Source organism: Panthera onca, chromosome X (genome assembly GCF_046562875.1).
Source record: "Panthera onca isolate mPanOnc1 chromosome X, mPanOnc1 haplotype 2, whole genome shotgun sequence".
Lineage (NCBI taxonomy): Eukaryota > Metazoa > Chordata > Mammalia > Carnivora > Felidae > Panthera > Panthera onca.
The window spans coordinates 13283000-13305960 of record NC_138357.1 but is presented as its reverse complement, the minus strand read 5'-3'; the positions used below and the strand labels follow the sequence as shown (position 1 = coordinate 13305960).

The following is a 22961-nucleotide window of genomic DNA, read 5'->3' as shown; positions in this document are numbered from 1 at the left end:
CAGCTTGAGAGTCTCCCTCTCTTCCTCTTCGTCTTCCCCTCCTGTGCTCGTGTGCGCACACACATTCTCTCTCTCAATAAACAAACAGGTAGATAGACAGATGAACATCCTCTCAATAAAGAGGTAGATAGATAGATGGAACGAAAGAATAAAATAAAATAAAAATTAGCCCAAACTCTGGGGTGCCTGGGTGGCTCAGTCGGGTAAGCGTCCGACTTAGGCTCAGGTCATGATCTCACAGTTGGTGAGTTCGAACCCCACGTCGGGCTCTGTGCTGACAGCTCAGAGCCTGGAGCCTGCTTCGGATTCTGTGTGTGTGTCTCTCTCTCTCTCTCTGCTCCTCCCCTACTCATGCTTTCAATCTCTCTCTCCTTCAAAAATAAAGAAACATTTAAAAAAAATTAGCCCAAACTCTCATATTATTTTTAACATCCAGAGAAACAATAGGATAATATTAAGGATCATTAGGCTCCACGTATAAGGATAGAGCTGAGAAGATGATGTATTTATGGAATTTGATGAGTTACTCCTAAAAGAGAGGGTAGTTTTTCTCAGAGATACTTTATAATAACATTGTCTCGTGGACATACAGAAAACAGAAGACTGCAGGAGTGATAATTTCTTAAAGAATAATCACTTACGCATCAATCTGCTGAGTAGGAAGCTGATCCTGTTGTGTTAACTGATTGTGTTGCTTTCGTTTTTTAACTGTGAAAGAAAACAAAGCTTATGGGAGCACCATTCACAAGCCGCACTTCTTCCATGAATCATGCACACGCATGCACGTACGTGTACACACACACACACACACACACACACACACCATTCCCATTAGAATTAACTTCACAGACCGGAAATGACCAGGGGGAAAGGCCGGTCTGGATGTGAAATATGGAAAAGGACTGAACTACGTAGTATTTTATCAAGAAATTCAAGTTTATAACTGTAACCATCACCATGTGAACATTGCTTGAGGTCCCTGGCAGAGTTCACTCATGGGAAGGACTTAGAGTTAATACGGTTAGTTTGTTGTGTTACTTCTCAAGCAGTGGAGTTCACTTGCCAGTGTAAAGTTCATTCACCAAGAGAGTTCAAACAACCCCTTGAACCTTGCTCTTCTACTAATTAGTTTAACAAACCCTTTCACTATAAATAGTATAAAGTAAATATCAGCCCCATTCCCGGTACAAATTATCCCAAAACAGGAGTCAATGAGCTGTTACTGTACTTCTTGTTCTGAAGAATGCAAGCTTGAAATTACCTGTCATAAGTTCCTGTTGCTTCAACAAAATACTTCGTATTTCTTTCAACCATGTCATTTTCACATCGACATTCGGAGCCTAAAGATTTTCAAAAGGGAGGAGGAGAGGACAGGTTTCCTTTGAAAAAGAACGCTTCACAACAAAACAAATGTAACTAAGTATATCACACATGATCTACATCCCAAACCACCAAATTCAAACTCTACTATCTGATTCTTAAAACTTCTAAGAAGCAAGTAGGTAGCCATCAGATGAGATGAAATCATCAAAACCCTTTTGAAACTGCCCTTAAAAAATAATGCTCAGGTAAAAAAAAAAATAATGCTCAGAGAAAAAGCACAATACAATCTAAATTATTTTTCCTTTGTAGGAGGGTCCTTTTAAAAATATAAATGTTGACGGGAACCCTCTTGCCCTATTGGTGGGAATGCAAACTGGTACAGCTGCTCTGGAAAACAGTGTGGAGGTTCCTCAAAAAATTAAAAATAGAACTACCCTAGGACCCAGCAATAGCACTGCTAAGAATTTACCCAAGGGATACAGGAGTGCTGATGCAGAGGGGCACTTGGACCCCAATGTTTATAGCAGCACTTTCAACAACGGCCAAATAATGGAAAGAGCCTAAATGTCCATTAACCGATGAATAGGTAAAAAAGTGGTGGTTTATATATACAATGGAATACTACGTGGCAATGAGAAAGAATGAAATATGGCCTTTTGTCGCAATGTGGATGGGACTGGAGAGTGTTATGCTAAGTGAAATAAGTCATACAGAGAAGGACAGATACCATATGCTTTCGCTCTTATGTGGATCCTGAGAAACTGAACAGAAGACCGTGGGGGAGGGAAAGGGGAAAAATAGTTTCAAACAGAGAGGGAGGGAGGCAAACCATAAGAGACTCTTAAATACAGAGAACAAACTAAGGGTAGATGGGGGGGTGGGGGAGGTGGGAAATTGGTAATGGGCATTGAGGAGGGCACTTGTTGGGATGAGCACTGGGTTTGTATGGAAGCGATGAATCATGGGAATCTACCCCCAAAACCAAGAGTGCCCTGTACACACTGTATGTTAGCCCATTTGACAATAAATTATATTTATTAAATAAATAAAATTATATTTATATATACGTGTATATGTATATGTATGTATATGTATATATACACGTATATATAAACATTTTTATGTTTCATTTTGGTAAAAATGAAACAAGTTCTCCTGATTCTGAAAAGACAATCTACTGTAATCTTGATAACTTACAAGTTTGTAAAAGGACAGCAAGAAGTCTTATATGTAAATCAAACTCAGAAAATGTATTTTTATGAATTCTTATCACCTAATATAGAACTAAAACGAAGAAAAACCACTGAGCAATTTCAACAAATAACAGCACATTCACAGGTCACAAGTCATATACAAATACTTATCACGATGACAACATCCTCTTGAAATGCTCTCATTCGTCTCCCCTTCCCTGAAACAGGTTGGACCTTGTAGTGCATCACGCCAGGGCTTTAAGCGTATGTTTATTTTTTTCATCATGATAAGGGTACTCTGAAGCAAATTTTTGAGAGACAGTGACCAAATCTGAACTGTCATATCACTGTATCTCACAAATGAGAATACCAAGCCCAAGAAAAACTCATAACCATTCGAAATCTGTAACTCTAGATGCTTGACGGGGACAGAGAAGCCCTGCCAAGTTCTTGGTTATCAGCTCCGGTTGATAAGTATCCTTGTAGTTGTAAAACCTCAAAGCCCTAGAGGGCCACCCGGGTGGTTCAGTTGGCTAAGCGTCCAACTCTTGACCTTGGCTCAGGTCACAGTGCCACAGTTTGTGAGCTCGAGCCCCACATCGGGCATCTGCACTGATGGCAAGGAGCCTGCTTGGGATTCTGTCTCTCCTTCTCTCTGCCCCTCCCTTGCTTGTGCTCTCTCTCTCTCACAATAAATAAACAAACTTAAAAAAATTCATTTAAAAACTCAAAGCCCGAGAAAGCACCATAGACCCATCTCAAGTTAAAGAAAACATGTGCTACTGAAAAAATGCTTGATTACACCACAAAAAAATATGAAATAATATTTAAGCGACCTAAGTGAGAGGAATGAGAACTTTTATAATGGAACCAAAGTTATTTTTGTTCGTTGCAGGTTATGGCTTCTAGAATAATTCTTAAAGGACCAACCTGGACAATATAAACTTCTTCCTTGCCAGCATACCAGATTTCAAACTTGCGGTTATCTCCTTTTACATATTCAGTGATGCCAACTTCATCCATCTAGAATATGTTAGTCAAAATTGTCATGAGGGTTTTATTTGGAATATGAAATTACATTAAATCTACACTCGTCATACTCTAAATGAAACAGAATTTCTCACTTGGCAAAATACACATTTTATATTCAAGAATATGAAATGATAAATACAACCACAGACCTGAGTATTTAAGTGTTTTCACTGAGCCATGCGCTTACAGTATAGATTACATATTCCATTCCAGTGATGGAAACAAATGTTACAAATCTGAACCTCCAACTAGTCCCCATAAGATCGAATCCCATTACAATTAACTGCACACTATGAAAACAAATTATTGTGTCAAACGCAGAACTAAAAGTAATTAAACATCAATAAAAAAGCTCATCCCAAAGTAATTTAAATGGTTACTTTTAATAATCCTTTGTCAGATAAATTCATCTGACAGATTATTACTTATCTCTATGGAAGCCTTATAAGTGATAAACAACCAATTTATGGGGTGGGGGAAAACCAGCTAGGTACACAAGGGTCCCCTCTATTCCACCAACCTCTCAGCTTCTCTGGAAGACAAATTATCTGTCATAGCAGAGTGAGATCTTCCCGTAGCCAGTGAAATTGTTTTTTTAATGTTTATATACTTAGTTTTGAGAGAGCGAGAGAGAGAGCACGAGCAGGGTAGGGGCAGAGAGAGAGAGACAGAGGATCCCAAGCAGGCTCCATATTGTCAGTGCAGAGACATGGGGCTCGAACTCATGAATCGTGAGATCATGATCTGATCGAAATCAATTAACCAAGAGAGCCACCCAGTCGCCCCAACCAGTGAAGTTTTTGTATGCAATATCCCTTTGTTACCACAATTTTTTCTTCCCTGTATGATTGTGCAAAGCACAAACTTCAATTTTCTTTCATCCTGTGCTAATAGCTTGGTTAATTCTATTTTGTGCCATTTCACTCCCTCACACACACATTCTCTTTCAGTTCTCTTCTGCCTTCTGTTTTTGTTCAATTCCCGTCTAATTATCTAAAGGAATATCTCATTCTTTGTTCCATTTATAAGTACCCCAAACAGCGCTGATTAGAGTTGCTAAGCATTAAAAGCACCCCTAGTGAGATCACCATATCAAGGGAAAGAAAAGGGGGGCACCTGGGTGGCTCAGTTGGTTAAGCATCCGACTTCAGCTCAGGTCATGATCTCATGGTTTATGAGTGAATTTGAGCCCCATTCTCTCTCTCCCTCTCTCTCTGCCTCTCCCTTGTTTGTGCATGTGCTCTCTCTCTCTCTCTCTCTCTCTCTCTTTCTCAAAATAAACATACACTGAAAAAAGGGAAAGAAAGGGGATTATGCTTAGAAATGAGATGCATACATACAAGAGTCTCTGATGTCTACCCTGAATGTGGTCCCATGTTACTTCCAGAGTCTCCAAAAATACTTTTTAAGGTTCTTTTTTTAAAGTTTATTTATTTATTTTGAGAGAAAGAAAGAGAATCTCAAGCAGGCTCCATGCCGTCAGTGCTGAGCCTGGTGCAGGTCTTGATCTCACAAACCATGAGATCATGATCTGAGCGGAAATCAAGAGTTGGGATGCTTAACCAACTGAGCCACCCAGGCGCCCCTTCTTTTGAGAGAGAGATACAGAGAGAGACAGAGAGCGAGCGAGCATGTGCACAAGCAGAGGTGAGGGGCAGAGGGAGAGATACTTAAGCACTGAGTGTGGAGCTGGATGCAGCTCGATCTCACGACCCTGGGATCATGACCTGAGCCGTAATCAAGAGTTGGATGCCACCCAGGCACCCCTCCAAAAATATCTTCGTATTCCTACTCAACCGCCCCAACTAAACGTACTTTGGCTGAAACATCAAGATTTAAGATAAATAATAACCTCATGTTCAATCCCTATTTAAATTGATTGCATTTCAACACATACTTTTAATCGCTCAAGATGGATCACACCTGGGCTTTGGAGTCTGAGAGGCCCGGGTTGGAATTTCATCTCGTATTATTAAGAGCTATGTGTTCTGATGGAAGTTGCTTAACCTTTCTGAATGGCAGTTTCCTCAACTCTAAAACGGAAAGAATACCTTCTTCACAGGGTAGATTAAAGGATTAAATAGCATGCATTAAATGCTTAGATCGTATAATGAGCTTTTTAAAGTATGAGTTTGCTTTGTAAACTTTCCCTTGTTTGAATTACAGTAGTTTTGTTATTTTTCACTTCATACGTATAGCATACGTAGCATTATAGATTAAAGGAGCTTTTTTTGATTTGCCCTGGTAATCTAACCATGATGTCGAGCAGACAATCTTGTTCTGAGTTCCAAACAATTCACTTACAAATGATCTACTGGAATGCAAAGGTTTTACTGAAAGGTTGTCAGATGTTATTAAATGTTACGATACCATGAAGTGTTTACTATACTGTGAAATTTACTCAGTTTTAGAATCTAGAGGCAGTTAAAGGTCTAACTATATGCATATAGTTATATAGTACTCTATAGTACATATTATATATAATAACAAGCCTGATTCTATAGTTACATCCGAATTGTGGTCTCTGCTGTATCTATTATGTTTGCATTCATATTCCTGGTAGCTATGAACATAAATCCTTTATTATAAAGCATTTTATCTGAAGACATCTCAGTGTGTCAAGTATTAAGGGCTCCAACTTGTAACCTAATTTTTTGTCATCAAGGTAACGTAAAGATGTCAAATCTTTACATTGTTAAAAGTCATCCAGTGGGTCAAGAACTCGGCAATGATCACCAACAACTACCAAGCTGAAGACATTTATATTTATGGAATAGAATGTATTTACTTCTTGGGTTAGTATAATTTAAAATATTGAGCGCCATCTGGGTGGCTCAGTTAGTTAACCATCCGATTCTTGATATCGGCTCAGGTTGCGATCTCACGGTAGCAGGATCGAGCCCCGCGTGGGGCTCTGCAGTGAGCCTGGAGCGTGCTCGGGATTCTCTCTCTCCATCTCTTTCTGTCCCTGACTCACTCGCGCTCTGTCTCTCAAAATTAAATAAGACAGACATTTGTTTTTAAAAAAATTATTTTATTTTTTAATGTTTATTTACTTTTGAGAGAGAGAGAGAGAGAGTGTGTGTGTGTGTGCGCACAAGCAGAGGAGGGGCAGAGAGAGGAGGACAGATAACCCAAATCGGGCTCTGTGCTGACAGCAGACAGCCCGACGTGGGGCTCGAACTCACAAACCGTGAGATCACGCCCTGAGCTGAAGTCGGACACTGAACTGACTGAACCACCCAGGTACCTCAATAAAATAAACGTTAAAAAAATTGATCTTGAATCACATTAACAAAAAATGTAGCTAAAATGTAAGTGCTATGAGGCAGGTACAAGAAAGATACTGGGTATAAAACGGTAACATGGCTGTATCGTTTTTTTTTTTTAATGTTTATTTATTTTTGAGACAGAGAGAGACAGAGCATGAATGGGGGAGGGTCAGAGAGAGAGGAGGGACACAGAATCCGAAGCAGGCTCCAGGCTCCGAGCTGTCAGCACAGAGCCTGATGCGGGGCTCGAACCCACGAACCGTGAGATCATGACCTGAGCCAAAGTCGGACGCCCAACCGACTGAGCCGCCCAGGCGCCCCAACATGGCTGTATCTTAAAAACAGTTTCTGAGACCAAAAAGAAGAAGAAAGAAAAAAGAGAATTATAACGGATTACAATTTATGCAAATTAAACTAGATGCGCACAGAACATCAACACACATTTAACAAAAACACGCAAACTGAAGGATATACATCAAATAAATGAGAATGGTTGCTACAGGAGTAGAGAGGAAATTAAGTGTGGAGAATAGGGAACAAAGGAAGGAATGAAAGAATGAACGAACAAAAAAACAAGGCCTTCCAGCATGGTGCAGTGATTAACAGCATGGACTCTGGAACCATCTACCTGGGTTTGAACCCGTGCTGCGCGGCTTACTAGCTATGTGCCCTTAACCAAATCAGTCGCCTCTCTGGAACTTGGCTTTCCCACCTTCAAAATGGGGCTCATCATAGTTCCTACTTCATCTAAAGTTGCCATCTGGGTTCAATGAGTTAACAGTGCCATTTATAAACACTTAGATCAGCTTCTAGCAAATAGTAAGCACTCCATGCAGGGTTATTAAATTAAAAAAAAAATTAGGTGATGATAATAAATGCAGGAACTGAGGAATCTGAAGAACTCGAACCTCTCCGTCTGGCTGTGACCTGAGGGCCTTTCCTCTGTACAGAAGTGGCCGGCTTAAAATATAGCATGCGATTGTTAGGCCACGGGATTCTAGCTTGATAGGATGAACTCAAGACAACGGTCCGTGAACCCCAATCGTTACGTCACACACCGACTAGTACTGCTAGCGATGATTTAATCCCAGAATCTCACAATAGGAAAGCAAGAAGAAGTAAACAGACTGAGGCTTAGGAAACAGCCAAACTCGGGGCGCCTGGGTGGCTCAGTCAGTTAAGAGTCTGGCTTTGCTTCAGGTCACGATCTCAGTTCGTAGGTTTGAGCCCCACGCCGGGCTCTGTGCTGACAGTGCGGAGCCTGCTTGCGACTCTCTCTCTCTCCCTGCCCCTCCCCGATTTGTGCTTTCTCTCTCTCTCTCTCCAAATAAATAAACAGACATAGAAAGAAAGAAAGAAAGAAAGAAAGAAAGAAAGAAAGAAAGAAAAAGGAACTAGCCCAATTTCCATCTTTGTCTGTCAATGCGATCACCATTTTCCTGGTACTCCTGGCCTAAATCTTTGCAGGCAGCACTGAATAATCTTTTTTATTAAAAATATTAGACATTATCGGGAAACCAAAGAAAAAGGAGACTGATTTTTTTTTTCCCTTCAAATGGCAGGTATTATTTCTTTCCTGTATCTAGTAAGTCACCAAGCCCGTCGGTCTCCTTCCACTGAAATGTTTCTTGCATCTAGCCGACCCTGTTTCCATGGTAACCATTATAGTTTGAATTCTCATGACTTGGTTCCCGCATACCAGTCCCTCCTCACTCTAATGTACTTCAGAAACATTCTGTTGCCCACCACAGTGACAAATTCAAGTTAAAAAAAAAAAATCGATACAAATCAGAAATACAACATTAGGTACTGGCTAGGTCACTCTACAAATAAAAAGCTAACCAAATGCATTTGGGTCCAACACGCCTATGGAGAGAGTCTCATCCCCAGAAATAGGCACAGAGACAGCAAGAGATCTAAACCCCGGCTGAGGTCAACCATAAAATCTTGGTGCTCGATCGCTGTTTGTTGGAGACATAAAAGAACAACGGAGATCTGGGGGACGTGGAGGCGGGCTGCTGATGTCAAAAGGGCAACTCGGTGCATTTGCTGTAAAAGCAGCCGGAGTTAAGGAAACTTGTGGCGCTGCTGAGGGTTCAGAGCAAAGCAGGGGAAACTCGACAGTAGGAAGAGGCCCGAATCGGGTCGTAACTCTGGGTAGGAACTTTGTTACCAACAGCCTGGGACTGTCGGCCTTGTGGGGAGAATCAAAAGCAGGGCCTGCTTATCTGGGAGACTCCAGACACAAAACACCTCGGGACACATCGCTTATCCTCTGTCCCTGCTGCTGAAAACGTCGTCAATTTTCAAATGGCTGACAACGAGGAAAGAACATGCTCATAAAAAATGACTCAAGTCAGGGTGGTTGGGGAGGCGAGGCAATAGTTTTCTCCATGTTATATTGCCTCTACAATTTTTTTGAAATTTTATTTTTAAGTAATCTCTACACCCAACGTGGGGCTCGAACGTACAACCCCGAGGTCAAGAGTCACATGCTCCACCGTCTGAGCCAGCCAGGCGCCCCTGCTTGTACAATTTAAAACTTGAGGGGTGCCTGGGTGGCTCAGTTACGTGACCGACTAAGACGGTGCTGACAGCTCAGAGCCTGGAGCCTGCTTCAAATTCTGTGTCCCTCTCTCTCTCTCTTGCCCCTCCTCCGCTCATGCTCGCTTGCTCTCTCTCTCTCTCTCTCTCTGCCTCAAAAATAAATAAACATTAGAAACAAAAAAAAAAGACCTCTACTGAAGATTTTGAGGGTTGGGGGAGGACAAAACGGGCAAAGGGAGTTCAAGGGTACAAGTTGCCAGTCAGAAAATAAGTAAGTCCTGGAGATGTCACGTACAGCCTGGTGACTGTGGTTAATAATACTCTATTGCACACGTGAAAGTTGCTAAGACAGAAGATGTTAAAAGTTCTTACCGTAAGAAAAAACTTACAACGGTGTGGTAATGGATGTTACCTAGGCTTATCGCGATCATTTTGCAACACACACAAATATCACATCGTTGTGTTTTACACCCGAAGCCGATAATAACGTTATACGTCAATAATGCCTCAATAGAAAGATTTCATTTGAAAAAAGGGGATGTGAGGGACACCTGGGGTAGCTCACTTGGTCGAGCGTCTGACTCTTGATTTTGGCTCGGGTCATGATCCCAGGGTTGCGGGATCGAGCCCCGTGTTGGGCTCCACGCTGAGCGTGGGAGCCTGCTTGAGATTCTCTCTCCCTCTCCCTGTCTCTGTCTCTCTGTTCCCCTCCCCTGCTCGCATTCACGCTCAAATAAAAAACAATAAATCAATCAATAAATAAGTAGATAAATAAAGGGATATGCATGTATAAAACCCACTCATTTCACTTGAAAAGGTGCACAAGCTTTTTTACATATGAAATAATATTACGTTACACAATTTAAATTGTCTTACTTTCAAACAGTGCTTAAAGCTGTACGATGGGTATCTATCAGACCCTTCTCCGCTTTCAACGCGCCTCTTACAAAAGACAATGGCTTTTTCGTACAAGAACAGATGCCGCTGCATTGGTTTGAATCTAGCAAAATCCTTCATTTTTGTAGCACCTTTCTTGTGTCCAGTCCAAACACTGAATGCTCCCTGCATTACCATCTTGCCCAGTTCATTTAAGTTTCCCTATGAAGGAAAATCAACACTCATCAGTACAAGGTGGAGCTACATTCGGGCCTCTGACATCAACGTTGTACCGTGTAGCTTGAGCTACTAAATTCCTGCAACACAATCTGCACGGTCTTTAAAACGTCATTCATCACAACTTTACGTGAAAACACGCCATGTGTCACACGGGTACATAATTAGGGCGGGGACAAGAGACAGAAGAAAGCTCCTTTTCCCTGGCTTCCTGTCTCCATGTGGATGTATTCGGGGTAGGCCCACCCCCCACCCCACCCCCCGCCCATCTTCTCCTCAATCCTGATTGGCGACTGACATCTACCGGTCCAGGGATCCCCACTAGGCAGAGCTAAGTCTAAAGACTTGATTTTTTTTCTTCCGTATCTATCTGGGACTATGCGAGCAGCAGTTCCGGGGCAATACATCTCCTTAGAAGACCGAAACATTCCTTCAAACAAGATCTCCCATTCTTCGGCTCTTTTTTATTTCTCAGCTGGTTCCGGGTGGCGACGAAGAAAGAGATCTTAACTCGCTTACCCACAAAACTGCGACAATCGTTACAATTTACTTACAATATAGCCATTTATTGCGATCTGATGCATGGAGTCATTAACTGACTTCAGTAAATCCAGCATCGTGTCCAGAGCCTCCTTTAATTGTTCAATCCCTTGGCAGCCGTTGCTATATTTCAGCAGCTCCTGTGATTAGAAGTCAAAAATTAATATTGGGCAGATATTAATAGCGGGAGAAAATGAATACATTTCTGGCTAACATGCTTTCAAGGAGGAGTCCACAGATAATGTCATTTTGTGAGTAATACCTTTCATTTGCTATCCGTCCCATGAGTACTATATTTTAAAAACCGTGTCAAAATTTGGGAAGAAATGGAATAGTGACTAAACGGCATCGAGTAAAGGGCACTCACTGCTCTTGAAGCTGCAGAAAAACAGCTATTAGGACCCACTAGAGATTTATGTTTAAAGTAATCACACTTTTCTGGCCTTCGACATACAACAATTTGTCTTATTCATTTTGCCTAGACCACAGAACACCGTGAAAACATACTGTCAAATAAGCTCAGTGCTTACACTTAACATTTTTGTAACCTGAATTTCAACGTGACACGAGGGGTGAGCCTCCTCCAATTTTCATCAAGAAGGCTACTACGAAATACTGTCTCAAACTCTACGAAATGTGTGTTTAGTTCTTCTCAACCATAGTAAAAAGATTGGGGCGCCTGGGTGGCTCAGTCAGTTAAGCGTCCGACTTGGGCTCAGGTCATGATCTCACGGTCCGTGAGTTCGAGCCCCGCGTCGGGCTCTGTGCCGACAGCTCAGAGCCTGGAGCCTGCTTCGGATTCTGTCTCCCTCTCTCTCTCTTCCTCTCCCCTGCTCGCTTGATCTTGTGGTCACTCGCGCTCTCTCTGTCTCGAAAATAAACATTAGGGGCACCTGGATGGCTCAGTCAGTTAAGTATCCAACCCTTGATCTCGGCTTGGGTCATGATCTCAGAGTTCATGGGTTTAAGCCCCGCATGGGGCTCTGGGCTGACAGTTCAGAGCCTGGAGCCTGCTTCACATTTTTTGTCTCCCTCTCTCTCTGCCCCTCCCCCGCTCATGCTCTGTCTGTCTCTTTCTCTCTCTCTCTCAAATAAATAAACATTAAAAAAACTGTTTTTAAATAGTAAAAGTTCGGCATTACACATACATCAACGTAACTGGTATGGATAATTAACTCGCTATAAAGACTCCAGACAGCCTCAGATTACATCTATGCGCCGGGCACTTTAAGGGCCACAGTGAACCCAGGCCCTGAGCCTACCTATTCCTGGTGCTTCCTAGTCACCTGCTTCCTTTTTAATGGCTTTGATACATTTGACCCACAGAAGGAAGGAAGGAAGGAAGGAAGGAAGGAAGGAAGGAAGGAAGGAAGGAAAGAAAGAAAGAAAGAAAGAAAGAAAGAAAGAAAGAAAGAAAGAAAGAAAGACTTTATGTAATTACCTTTAACAGTAACTGATACTTAGTGATTCGTTGCACGGGTTTGAGCAAATAGGAATCCAGACCAAGCCTGTGTTTTAATTTTCTTTGACATTCCTGTCATTAAAATATAATTATCAATGAATTTAAGACATGCACCCATGAAAATACCAAGCATTCACTGATTAGACCCAATGCATGCAGGTTTCTTACATCTCAAGGGAAATTTACCAGGAAAACCACTGTTACATATGGTGTGGAAATTATAAGCAGCGGTATACGTAAAAAAACCACTGTAAATGTTGCCTTAAGGATTTGAGAGGTATAAAATGCCAAGATTTCAAATACTAATAAGTTTTTACCTAAAATTTGCATTGATGTGGAATGCCTAAAAGATGAGAAAGCAATGAATGACCATAGATGAACATGATTAAACATGAAACATGACTAAAAAACGTACGTAAGAAAATTTTTAAAGGGCTCAGCTGCACAGGTCAAGGCCAAGAAAAGAAACAGGTTGTGCTGAATATAAATCAAACTGGGTATGAGGAGAGGTTTTTTGAACACCACAAGAAAAATGGAGACCTCATCAACTGGTGCTATATTTCATCTGATTATTGGCTCGCTGCCACTATAAATATGAGGGTCATGCCTTTGGGTCCTGGGAACATTGTAGGGTCCCTAACTAGGGCGAGATGGGGCTGATTTGGATGAAATGTACATGCAAGCAGTACAGAACACAGAGAGAGTAGGAGAGGCTATATGTGTGTAAGATCTGGGACCTGCCTCTGAATATAGATAAAAACCAACATACAATCTAATTCACACAGCGGCTTATGGTTAAAGATGATGGACCAATACATCCATTTAGCTCCCCTTACTCATGAAACCCAACTGAAATGATTAAAAAGTAATTTTTACAACGCAAAACCCAAAGTTACAAAGATGGGAGAGGAAAAACACATCAACCAAATACGGAAACTGAACGCCAAAGTGATAACGTTAGACAACTGTGCACGCTAGAGAAACGTGACTCTCAAGTTGGCAGAGTTTTCGGAAAAGCCAAGGAACAAGTCAGTTTATGTTATAGAACACCTTCTCCCCGCTTCCACAAAGACTCCAGAATTACAGACATCAAGGACCTCTGAAAGGGGGGAAAGGAAGGTCAGGTTTCAAAAAATGTGGTTGTTAAAAGTCTGCTTAAGAAGTAAGTAGAGGGGCACCCGGGTGGCTCAGTCGGTTAAGCATCCGCCGCCTGATTTCTGCTCGGGTCATGATCTCACAGTTCGTGGGTTTGAGCCCTGCTTCAGGCTGTGCATTGGTGCGAGTGTGCAGTGATCAGGACATCACACACTGCTGGCCGCGATGTAAAATGGTGCAGCAACTTGGGAAAACAATCCAACAGTTCTTCAAAAAGCTAGAGACAGTTACCAAATGACCCAGAAATTTCATACCCAGGTACATGGCCAAGAGAAATGAAAACATATGTCCACAGAAAAACTTGTACGTAAGAGGTGGAAAAGAACCAAATTACCATCAACTGATGAATGGGTACATTGAATGTGGAATACCCACATAGTGGAAAGAAGAACTCATATCTGCTACCACATGGATGAACTCTGAAAACATCATGCCAAATGAAATCAGCAAAACACAAAAGATCACATATTTTATGATTCCATTTATATGAAACGTTTAGAACAGGCAAATCTAGAAAGACAGAAAGTAGCTTACCGATCACAGAAGGCTGTTGGATGGGGGGGGAGGGGGGGGCGGGGAACGGGAAGTAATTACTAAAAAGGTATGGGTGGGGTTTTTTTGTTTTTTTTGTTTTTGGAGTCATGAAATTGTTCTTAAACTGATTGCAGTGATGGTTGCCCAACATTGTGGACATAGTAAAACTACTTAATTACACATTTGAAAAGGCTGAATTTTATGGAATTTTAATTACACCTCAATGAAATGGCTACCCCCAAAATTAAATGAGCAGAAAAGTTAAAAAAAAAAAAAAAAAAAAAGGAGAGAAGGCTCAGAGAACCATGCCACCTTGCACAACTAGGTGGATGCCTGTCCCATCGCATAGCAGGAGAATGGATGTTTACCTGAAAAAAGTAAAATGGAAGGCCTATGAACTAGGGAATATCTGATCCAGTTGAAGACAGAGTACCATATTGAAAGCAAAGAGATTACTTGAATATTTATGTACCAAATTAAATACTCTCAGCGTTTTCACCTAAGTTGGCTACCAGAATACTGGCAACCAGGTCCTTATTCACCAGGTAGTAGACTTAGGAATCTAACCAGCCTGAGAAAGATACAGGTGTGGGGATCCCCTCAAGGAAACACCTTGACACAAATCACTCAATAGTGAGGACCATGGTCAATAAATCCACATATGTGCAGGAAAATTCCAGCGAGCTTTGTATTCTAGTGCTTACTCTCAAGGTAAGTGGCCAAACAAGTGTCACCAGACATTTGTGGGAAGTATCGAATATGAGTGACAGGAACAAAATGAAGAAAAAGAAAAAACAAAAGCAATCTGAAGACAGCAGAAATTATGCAAGGAGAAGAAAACTAGTTTTAAAAGGAAAATCTATTCTTATTACCCTCATAAAGATAAGTGAAGATACTGAATTCATGAAATGAAAACAGGGTTCTATTGAAAGGAACATTGAGGGAACAAAAAAGGGTAGAGGCTCTACAAAATTAAAAATATAATGGCAGACACAAAACTCTCAATAAAAGGACTGAAAGACAAATTCCAAAAAATAGAGCAAGACAGCCAGAAAATAAAAAGAAAAGATCAGAGAATTAGAGGAATGGTCGAGAATGTCCAACATCTGTACAACAAAAATTCCAGAAAGACAGAATGGAAAAATTGTGCAGAGAAAATCAAAGAAAAAAATCCAAGTAAATTTGGACAAGAGGTTCCAAATTCAAAGGGATCGCCACAAGACTAACATAACGGATGAAAATAGTGCCAATGTCATGGCACTATTTGTGAAATTTCAGAACTCTAAATACAATATGTTCCCATAAGCTTTCAGAGAGAAGACAAAAATAGGTTACACACAAAGGATGGAAAATCAAAATGGGGGGGCACCTGATACCTCAGTCGGTTAAGCATCTGACTCTTGATTTCAGTTCAGGTCATGATATCATAGTCATGAGATTGAGCTCTGCATGGGGCAAGGAGCCCACTTAAGATTCTCTCTCTCCCTCTCCCTCTGCTGCTAGCCCACTTGTGCTCACTTGTGTGTGTGCATGCTCTCTCTCTCTCTCTCTCTCTCAAGAAAATAAATAAATAAAAATAGCATCAGATTTCTTAACAGCAACACTGGAAGCCAGAAAACAGTGTAGCAAATACCTTTAAAATTCTGAGGAAAATTATTTTTTACTTACTGGGTATAGACTTCTATACCCAGCCAAGCTAGCAATTAAGTGTTAGGGTAGATACACTCAAGACATTTGTAGACATGCAAGTTCTCAAAACTTTTACCTCCCAGTAGACATACAAGTTCTCAAAACTTTTACCTCCCAGGCACACTTTCTCAGTAAAACTGCTGGAGGATATGTTCTACAAAACAAGTGAGTGAAACAAGGAAAAAATATGGCACCTAGGAAACAGGAGAGCCTACGCAAGAGACCATGAACAGAATCCCAAAAGTTATATTCAACAAGATCCCAGGTTGACAGCTGTGCAACAGGTCTAGTGAGCCTTGATGAGCAGATCAAACAAGTCCAGGAGAGATTAATTCAAAATGAAATTCAGAGAAAAAAGAATATGTTTAAATGTACTAAGAAGAAATTTATGTAACTCTCTTAACTCGGAGAGTCTATGGGTAGGTAGAATAGGGAAAAGTATCTAAAAAACTAAGGAAGTAAAAAAGACAATTGCAGGGGTAAAAAAGGGATGGAAATGCAACCATCTTATACCGGAGGATTCGTCTGAACATAGGAATTACCTAGTCTTACTAATTTACCACTGTATCGATATAACTAAACTTATAACCATATTGGATGTTTTGGAGGAAAAGAAGTATGTGTATGTATCTGGTGGTGAGGCAGGGGCAGTGAAAGAGGGCTAAAGTAGCGATATAAATGTTATTCGGAAACATGGAAGTAAATATCAAAGGAAGCAGCTGAAAGAACCGAGAGTGGTTGCCTCTGGGAAGCAGCACACAGATTTGTGCGCGTGTGCGCACGCGTGTGCACGTACACATTGTGTGGCAGGGTCAAGTTGTTCTTTGATCTATCTGTATTATATACAACTCACAGTAGGAATGGATTCATAAATAAGAACTATCCCAGTGTCTTCCGGAAAGAGTATATCCAATACCTGAATAATTACTATACCTGGAAAAAGGCGCATTCTGAATACTTCTTCCAAATTGCCTCTGATCTGGGTTTATTCTGACAGTATTTTGCATACATCTGAAAATCATCTTTCTGTGATAAAAAGCACATTCAAACGTATTATCAATCCGTGAACATGTACTGTTCTTATCAAGAAAGGCTGAGCTAGAATGAGTAGAGCCAAGCATTACACGTGGCCTAAAGGGCCTGCCACACTGGCAGTAAGTCAGGATCCCTCTCTGGAATCCAAGAAAAACATGCCCACCAGACTGAGCAGAGGAACACATAATTATCTCAGGAATTTCACCACCTCCACTTACCAAGTTGGAGAGCTAGGGAAAAGCCTTCTCCGACTGAACTAGACAAATAGATGAATTTGTTCACAGCTGTAAGCCAAGAGGGTACCAAGGAACACGCCGTCTCCATGCCACCAGCCTCTCAGTTCCCTAGTGAATGAACTTGTGGCTAACTTCCAAGTCCCTTGGCTTGTCACTGGGATATCATCATTGTACCATGACCCCGCTGGGTGTGTGACCATGCTATTCTCTCCCCCTGGAATCGTCTTTCCTGGACCCCCATCTAACGGGCTACCTCCTAGTCACTCTCTAACCCCCACCTCATGAGTCATCTCTTCTGGAAAGCCATCCTTCATACCTCCAATCTATGTCAGATGCCCCTCTTCTTGGCTCTTACAGGATCTTTCGTATATTCCCGATACAGCACAACTCACACTGTATACAATGATTTTCCCCCTGTTCTTCTCTGTGAATATAGTCTTGGTCGAATATAAAATCTCCAACGAGCAGCACAGACATTAAGTACTATATGAGCCCGAAGGAAAAAGACTGGTGTTGCTTAGGGAAGTCAGGGAAGAATCTGGCTACCACTTAAATATGTTTAAAGTCCGAATATATTGAGAAAGGTAAGGACAAACAGCTTTTTCTTAACCATATCATATTCTGAGTCCATTAACGCTTTCTGGGATAAGACATCTCTTTGGAAGCTTTCAATGATCACCATTATCAAATTGACTCTCAAATCAAGATGGAACTGATTTTTCAGGAAGAGGAGGAAGTAGATAAGTAGATAAGCAGAGAATATTCTAAGGAAAATTCTAATGGAGGAGAGTATGATTACAAAGCTTGGGAAGTCCATTGTGCTAAGTATTCTCTTGGGATGTGGAGAAATGAGCCTCCCTGAATGATCTCATAGAATAAAAAGAACAGACAGCCCTCTGTTTTGCAAAGTCCCCATGATAGATGCCCTGGTGTCTGAAAGCCAGACTACGTTTGATTCTAAGACTTTACGTGCATTAGAGGGGAATACCAAGGCACCTCTTAGGCTAAAAATTAACCAATCCAAGAATGGCTGAGCTAAGATGATTCCTACTCTCACATCTTCATAGCCAGGCTGGTCCCTGGACTCCTGGGATCACCCAGAGGTCAGTGGGCACAAGCTGAGCCATCGAAGCGTCTGATTCCATCAGTCTCTGTAACAAAACTGGGTTTACCATTAAATACTTGCTGGAGTGATGGGTCTCCTCCCAAAACATAAAGACATAAAAAAACAATACCTATACAAATCCGGTCTCTATACAACGAGCTGCTATTTTAGTGGCCCGTATTTATATATTTTTAAATAATAATTAACAAACCCTTTCGAGGAAACAAGGTCCCACTCTCTCTGGAGCGTCAACGCAATTTTCCAGACTGCTCAAGAAAATGCTGTGAAAATGTCAGAGAAAAAAAAAAACAAAACCACGATATAATTTTACATCAAATACAGTAAATTAGTCAACAGCCCTTTAAATAATACGATGCAAAAGAAACATTCAATTCGGCAATTACATACTCGTTATGGAATTCATAGATTTCTGCCATATTTCCAAAGAGGACATCCTTTTTATTTCTCAGGAGAGGTGGCATAAGATCAAACATCTCAGGATTATCCATCTCCGCTCTGTAGCCCTACCCAAAATAAATACATTTGTTCATTTAAAACACGTTCACGTTAACACTCGGTTGGGCCACCAAAGGGTATAGCTACAGCAGAAATGTGTACGGCAGGACTCCTGGGTGAAAGCTGTTTGTAATTCCAACAATCAAATCTTCCAGTACCCGAAGTTACCCATTTACAAAAAACTGTTGTTCTCAGAAAGCCAGACAAGGAAATCATCGTTGCCCGCTCAGCGCGTAGAACAAAGTGACTCTCTTGGCCTTCAGGGTAGCTGATGGTATAGGAAACAAACTAGAAATCAAGCAGGAAAAACTGTATTACAGGCCATTAACCTCTCCTTAAGCTGCCAGTAAGTGTGTGGGTTTTTAGACCAAATTAATATTATGACATGTGTATCAAATGAACGGTTTTCTTTTACCTTTAACTCTTTCCAGCACCATTTCTACACAGCACAATTCTCACTACTGAGGGAGAACCCGAATATGCACATTTAACGCATGGGCAGCCTCAAACAATGGGAGAAACACCTACTGCTGGCATGTGACAAGGAAGGAAAGGGACAGAGAAGACTGTCCTCAGTACTTCCTAATGAACGTAGCAGGGAGAGCACTGGGGCGAAGGTGCGAAAATAGAATTTGAGTCACTTACCAACAAAACAGTAAACAGCTCGCGAACATAGACCCTCTCTGTCTGTATCAGCTCATTTAGGACGTGGCTAAAGCAAAAAGACAATATTTATCAGTTATTTTGTTGCCTTGGAATTATAATCTTTCAATCGTTATCATCATAAATTGTCTAAGGTAAAAATTGTTAACACCTAGGAACTACCAATGGTTTTGGCTTTATCATCAAAATATGGAGTGAATCATACAGTCTCTAGAATAAATATCGCCCACAAGACGCTTTAAAATATATTGAAAACAGGGGCGGGCACCCGGGTGGCTCAGTTGGTTAAGCTTCCAACTTCAGCTCAAGTAATGATCTCATAGTTCGGGAGTTCGAGCCCCGCATCGGGCTTGGTGCTGACCGTTCGGAGCCTGGAGCCTGGAGCCTGGAGCCTGCTTTGGATAGTCTCCGTCTCTCTCTGCCCGTCCGTCCATCTCTCTCTCTGTCTCTCTCTCTCTCTCTCTCTCTCTCTCTCTCTCTCTCTCTCCCCCCCCGCCCAAATAAATAAACATTAAAAAAATTAAAAAATAAAAATAAAATATATTTAAAACAAAGGAAAGGGGACTCAGGACTTATTTTTCAAAATGAAAAAAAAAGCCCACTTTATTTCTATCTCACTAAGCTTAAGAGTCAATTTATTAAAAACTCAAAAATCTATTCCTAAAACTTTGGTTTATTTTGTTGTGGGGGGTAGGGAAAAAGACAGTTTCTCTTTCTCCCTCTCCAAAAACATAATGATATTAACATTTAATGCCCGATTTTCCCCTTTCCCAGTAATGTTCTGAAATTTTCCAAGACCTGAAATGGATTTATTTTACTGGTTTTCCTAAATGTAGATCATATTTAAACCTTAGTAATTTTGATCTCTTTAAAATAAAATACATTCCTCTTCCAATGTGATTTCTAATTGACACTTTTTTTTTTTAAGAGAGGGAGAGGGAGAGAGACAGACAGACAGACAGACAGAGAATCCTAAGCAGGCTCTACGCTCAGCAAGGAGTCCAACACAGGGCTTGACCCCAAAACCCTGGGATCATGACCTGAGCCGAAATTAAGAGCCGGACGCTCAACTGACTGAGCCACTCAGGCAACTCAATACCATATTTAAAATCCATTTCCTGGGGCCCCTGGGTGGCTCAGTTGGTTGAGCGTCCAACTTCAGCTCAGGTCATGACCTCCTGGTCCGGGAGTTCAAGCCCCGCATCGGGCTCTGTACAGACAGCTCAGAGCCCGGAGCCTGCTTCAGAATCTGTGTCTCCCTCTCTCACTGCTCCTCCTCCGCTCATGCTTTGTCTCTCTCTCTCACTTTCTCTCTCAAAAATAAATAAACATTAACAAAATAAAAAATAAATAATAAATAAAATTCATTTCCTCACTCTCCAATACAGGTAACACATTTAACTTCTACTTTTGCCTTTCTTTTATTTTTACATTTATAAGCATTAACATTATTTATCTGAATATGTATCGCCACACAACTCTAGGATATAAAATGTTAAAGGTGAATCTTCTTCTTTTAATTTTTTTAACGTTTATTTATTTTTGAGAGAGAGAGAGAGAGAGAGAGAGAGAGAGACAGAGCACAAGGTGGGGAGGGGCACAGAGAGGGCGAGACACGGAATCAGAAGCAGGCTCCAGGCTCTAAGCTGTCCGCACAGAGCCCGATGCGGGGCTCGAACTCACAAACCGCGAGATCGTGATCTGAGCCAAAGTCGGATGCTCCAACCCACTGAGCCGCCCAGGCACCCCCCCGAAAGGTGAATATTCTTATGTCTAAAATAGTAACGTTATAAAAGTGAGCACGCTATTTTTAACATCTCTAAAATAACACTGTATGTCTAAATAATCCTTGTAGTTTTTGAAACAGCGACTGTCCCATTCCCTGTCATCTCTTTTACAATAGAGGAGATGAAGAATCTAGAAAACTCTGGCTAATTTTCAAGTCACACAAACAGAGCACATTCGCCTGGACCACTGAATCAGAGATTCCTACTGGTAGATGTGTATAGAAGTGTATGTCAAAAAAGAAACGATACTTCTGTAAAATATCCAAGCTATTGTCATTGTCCAGACTGGAGGATTGACCAGAATTTCTCTGCTCCCGACAATCATGCACCACTTCGATCTGAAATGATGAAAATGAGACTTAAATTAGCATCTATGTACGTATAGTTCCTCTTGAAGGAAATCTAGTTCAAACTAAGTTTTCTCTAGGTCCTAACTGTGTACATAACTTGAAAAAGAACACTAGGATTTTTTTTTTCAGATTTAAAATGCTAATTAGAATTTATTGTACACATTAAATAACGTTTTATTTGGCACTTCGGGGAAGTGAGGTTAATGTATAAAACGTTGAATTTCCAGATAACTCGTTTATTTACTGAAGAAAAAACCCAGCTTTTTAACCTTAATGATTTTTAATGGAAGCCTTTCTAGGAAATATGACATGAATCCTGGAGTCCTTTAAACACAACATCATTGACTCTCTTTCCAATGATCCAGAGGTATCATCAGGAACATGAATGATGTGATAAAATCCAAGGGTTAACACTCTGGGGCTAATAACACGTGGGTAACTATTCTTTCTTAAAATGGCCGTAACTTGTTTATTTCTGCCTCTGCTCTCTGCCACATGTCAGCTTTTGCTACAGGTGATTTCTCTGATCCTAAACCACGATCTTATTTCGAAGATTCTACAGTCCTTGAAGAATATCCGATGGAAAAAAAGACAGTCTCTTTAACAAATGGTGCTGGGAGAACTGGACAGCAACATGCAGAAGAATGAGACTAGACCACTGTCTTCCACCATTCACAAAAATAAACTCAAAATGGACGAAGGACCTGAATGGGAGACAGGAAACCATCAAAACCCTAGAGGAGAAAGCAGGAAAAAACCTCTCTGACCTCAGCCGCAGCAATTTCTTACTTGACACATCTCCAAAGGCAAGGCAATGAAAAGCAAAAATGAACTATTGGGACCTCATCAAGATCAAAAGCTTCTGCACTGCAAAGGAAACAATCAACAAAACTAAAAGGCAACCAACGGAATGGGAAAAGATATTTGCAAATGACATATCGGATAAAGGGCTAGTATCCAAAATCTATCAAGAGCTCACCAAACTCCACACCCGAAAAACAAATAATCCAGTGAAGAGATGGGCAGAAGACATGAATAGACACTTCTCTAAAGAAGACATCCCGATGGCCAACAGGCACATGAAAAGATGCTCTACGTCGCTCCTCATCAGGGAAATACAAATCAAAACCACACTGAGATACCACCTCACGCCAGTCAGAGTGGCTAAAATGAACACATCAGGAGACTCTAGATGCTGGCGAGGATGTGGAGAAACGGGAACCCTCTTGCCCTGTTGGTGGGAGTGCAAACTGGGGCAGCCACTCTGGAAAACAGTGTGGAGGCTCCTCAAAAAATTAAAAACAGATCTACCCTACGACCCAGCAATAGCACTGCTAGGAATTTACACAAGGGATCCAGGAGTACTGATGCAGAGGGGCACTTGTACCCCAATGTGTATAGCAGCACTT

At 41.2% G+C, this 22961-nt stretch overlaps 1 protein-coding gene across 3 annotated transcripts in view; it reads right to left on the bottom strand.

The window, feature by feature from the left end:
- The window catches only part of MCF2 (MCF.2 cell line derived transforming sequence), a 109957-nt gene that overhangs the window by 14313 nt on the left and 72683 nt on the right, over positions 1-22961 (bottom strand). For all 3 annotated transcript variants that reach the window (XM_081793637.1, XM_081793635.1, XM_081793636.1), the window contains 11 exons: positions 21452-21540; positions 19398-19464; positions 18645-18760; positions 18448-18517; positions 16794-16886; positions 12462-12554; positions 11035-11160; positions 10244-10465; positions 3447-3539; positions 1262-1340; positions 642-708 (listed from right to left, as the gene is read on the bottom strand). In XM_081793637.1, coding sequence (XP_081649763.1) covers positions 642-708; positions 1262-1340; positions 3447-3539; positions 10244-10465; positions 11035-11160; positions 12462-12554; positions 16794-16886; positions 18448-18517; positions 18645-18760; positions 19398-19464; positions 21452-21540 — 1115 coding nt within the window. The remainder of the gene's footprint in view (positions 1-641; positions 709-1261; positions 1341-3446; positions 3540-10243; positions 10466-11034; positions 11161-12461; positions 12555-16793; positions 16887-18447; positions 18518-18644; positions 18761-19397; positions 19465-21451; positions 21541-22961) is intronic.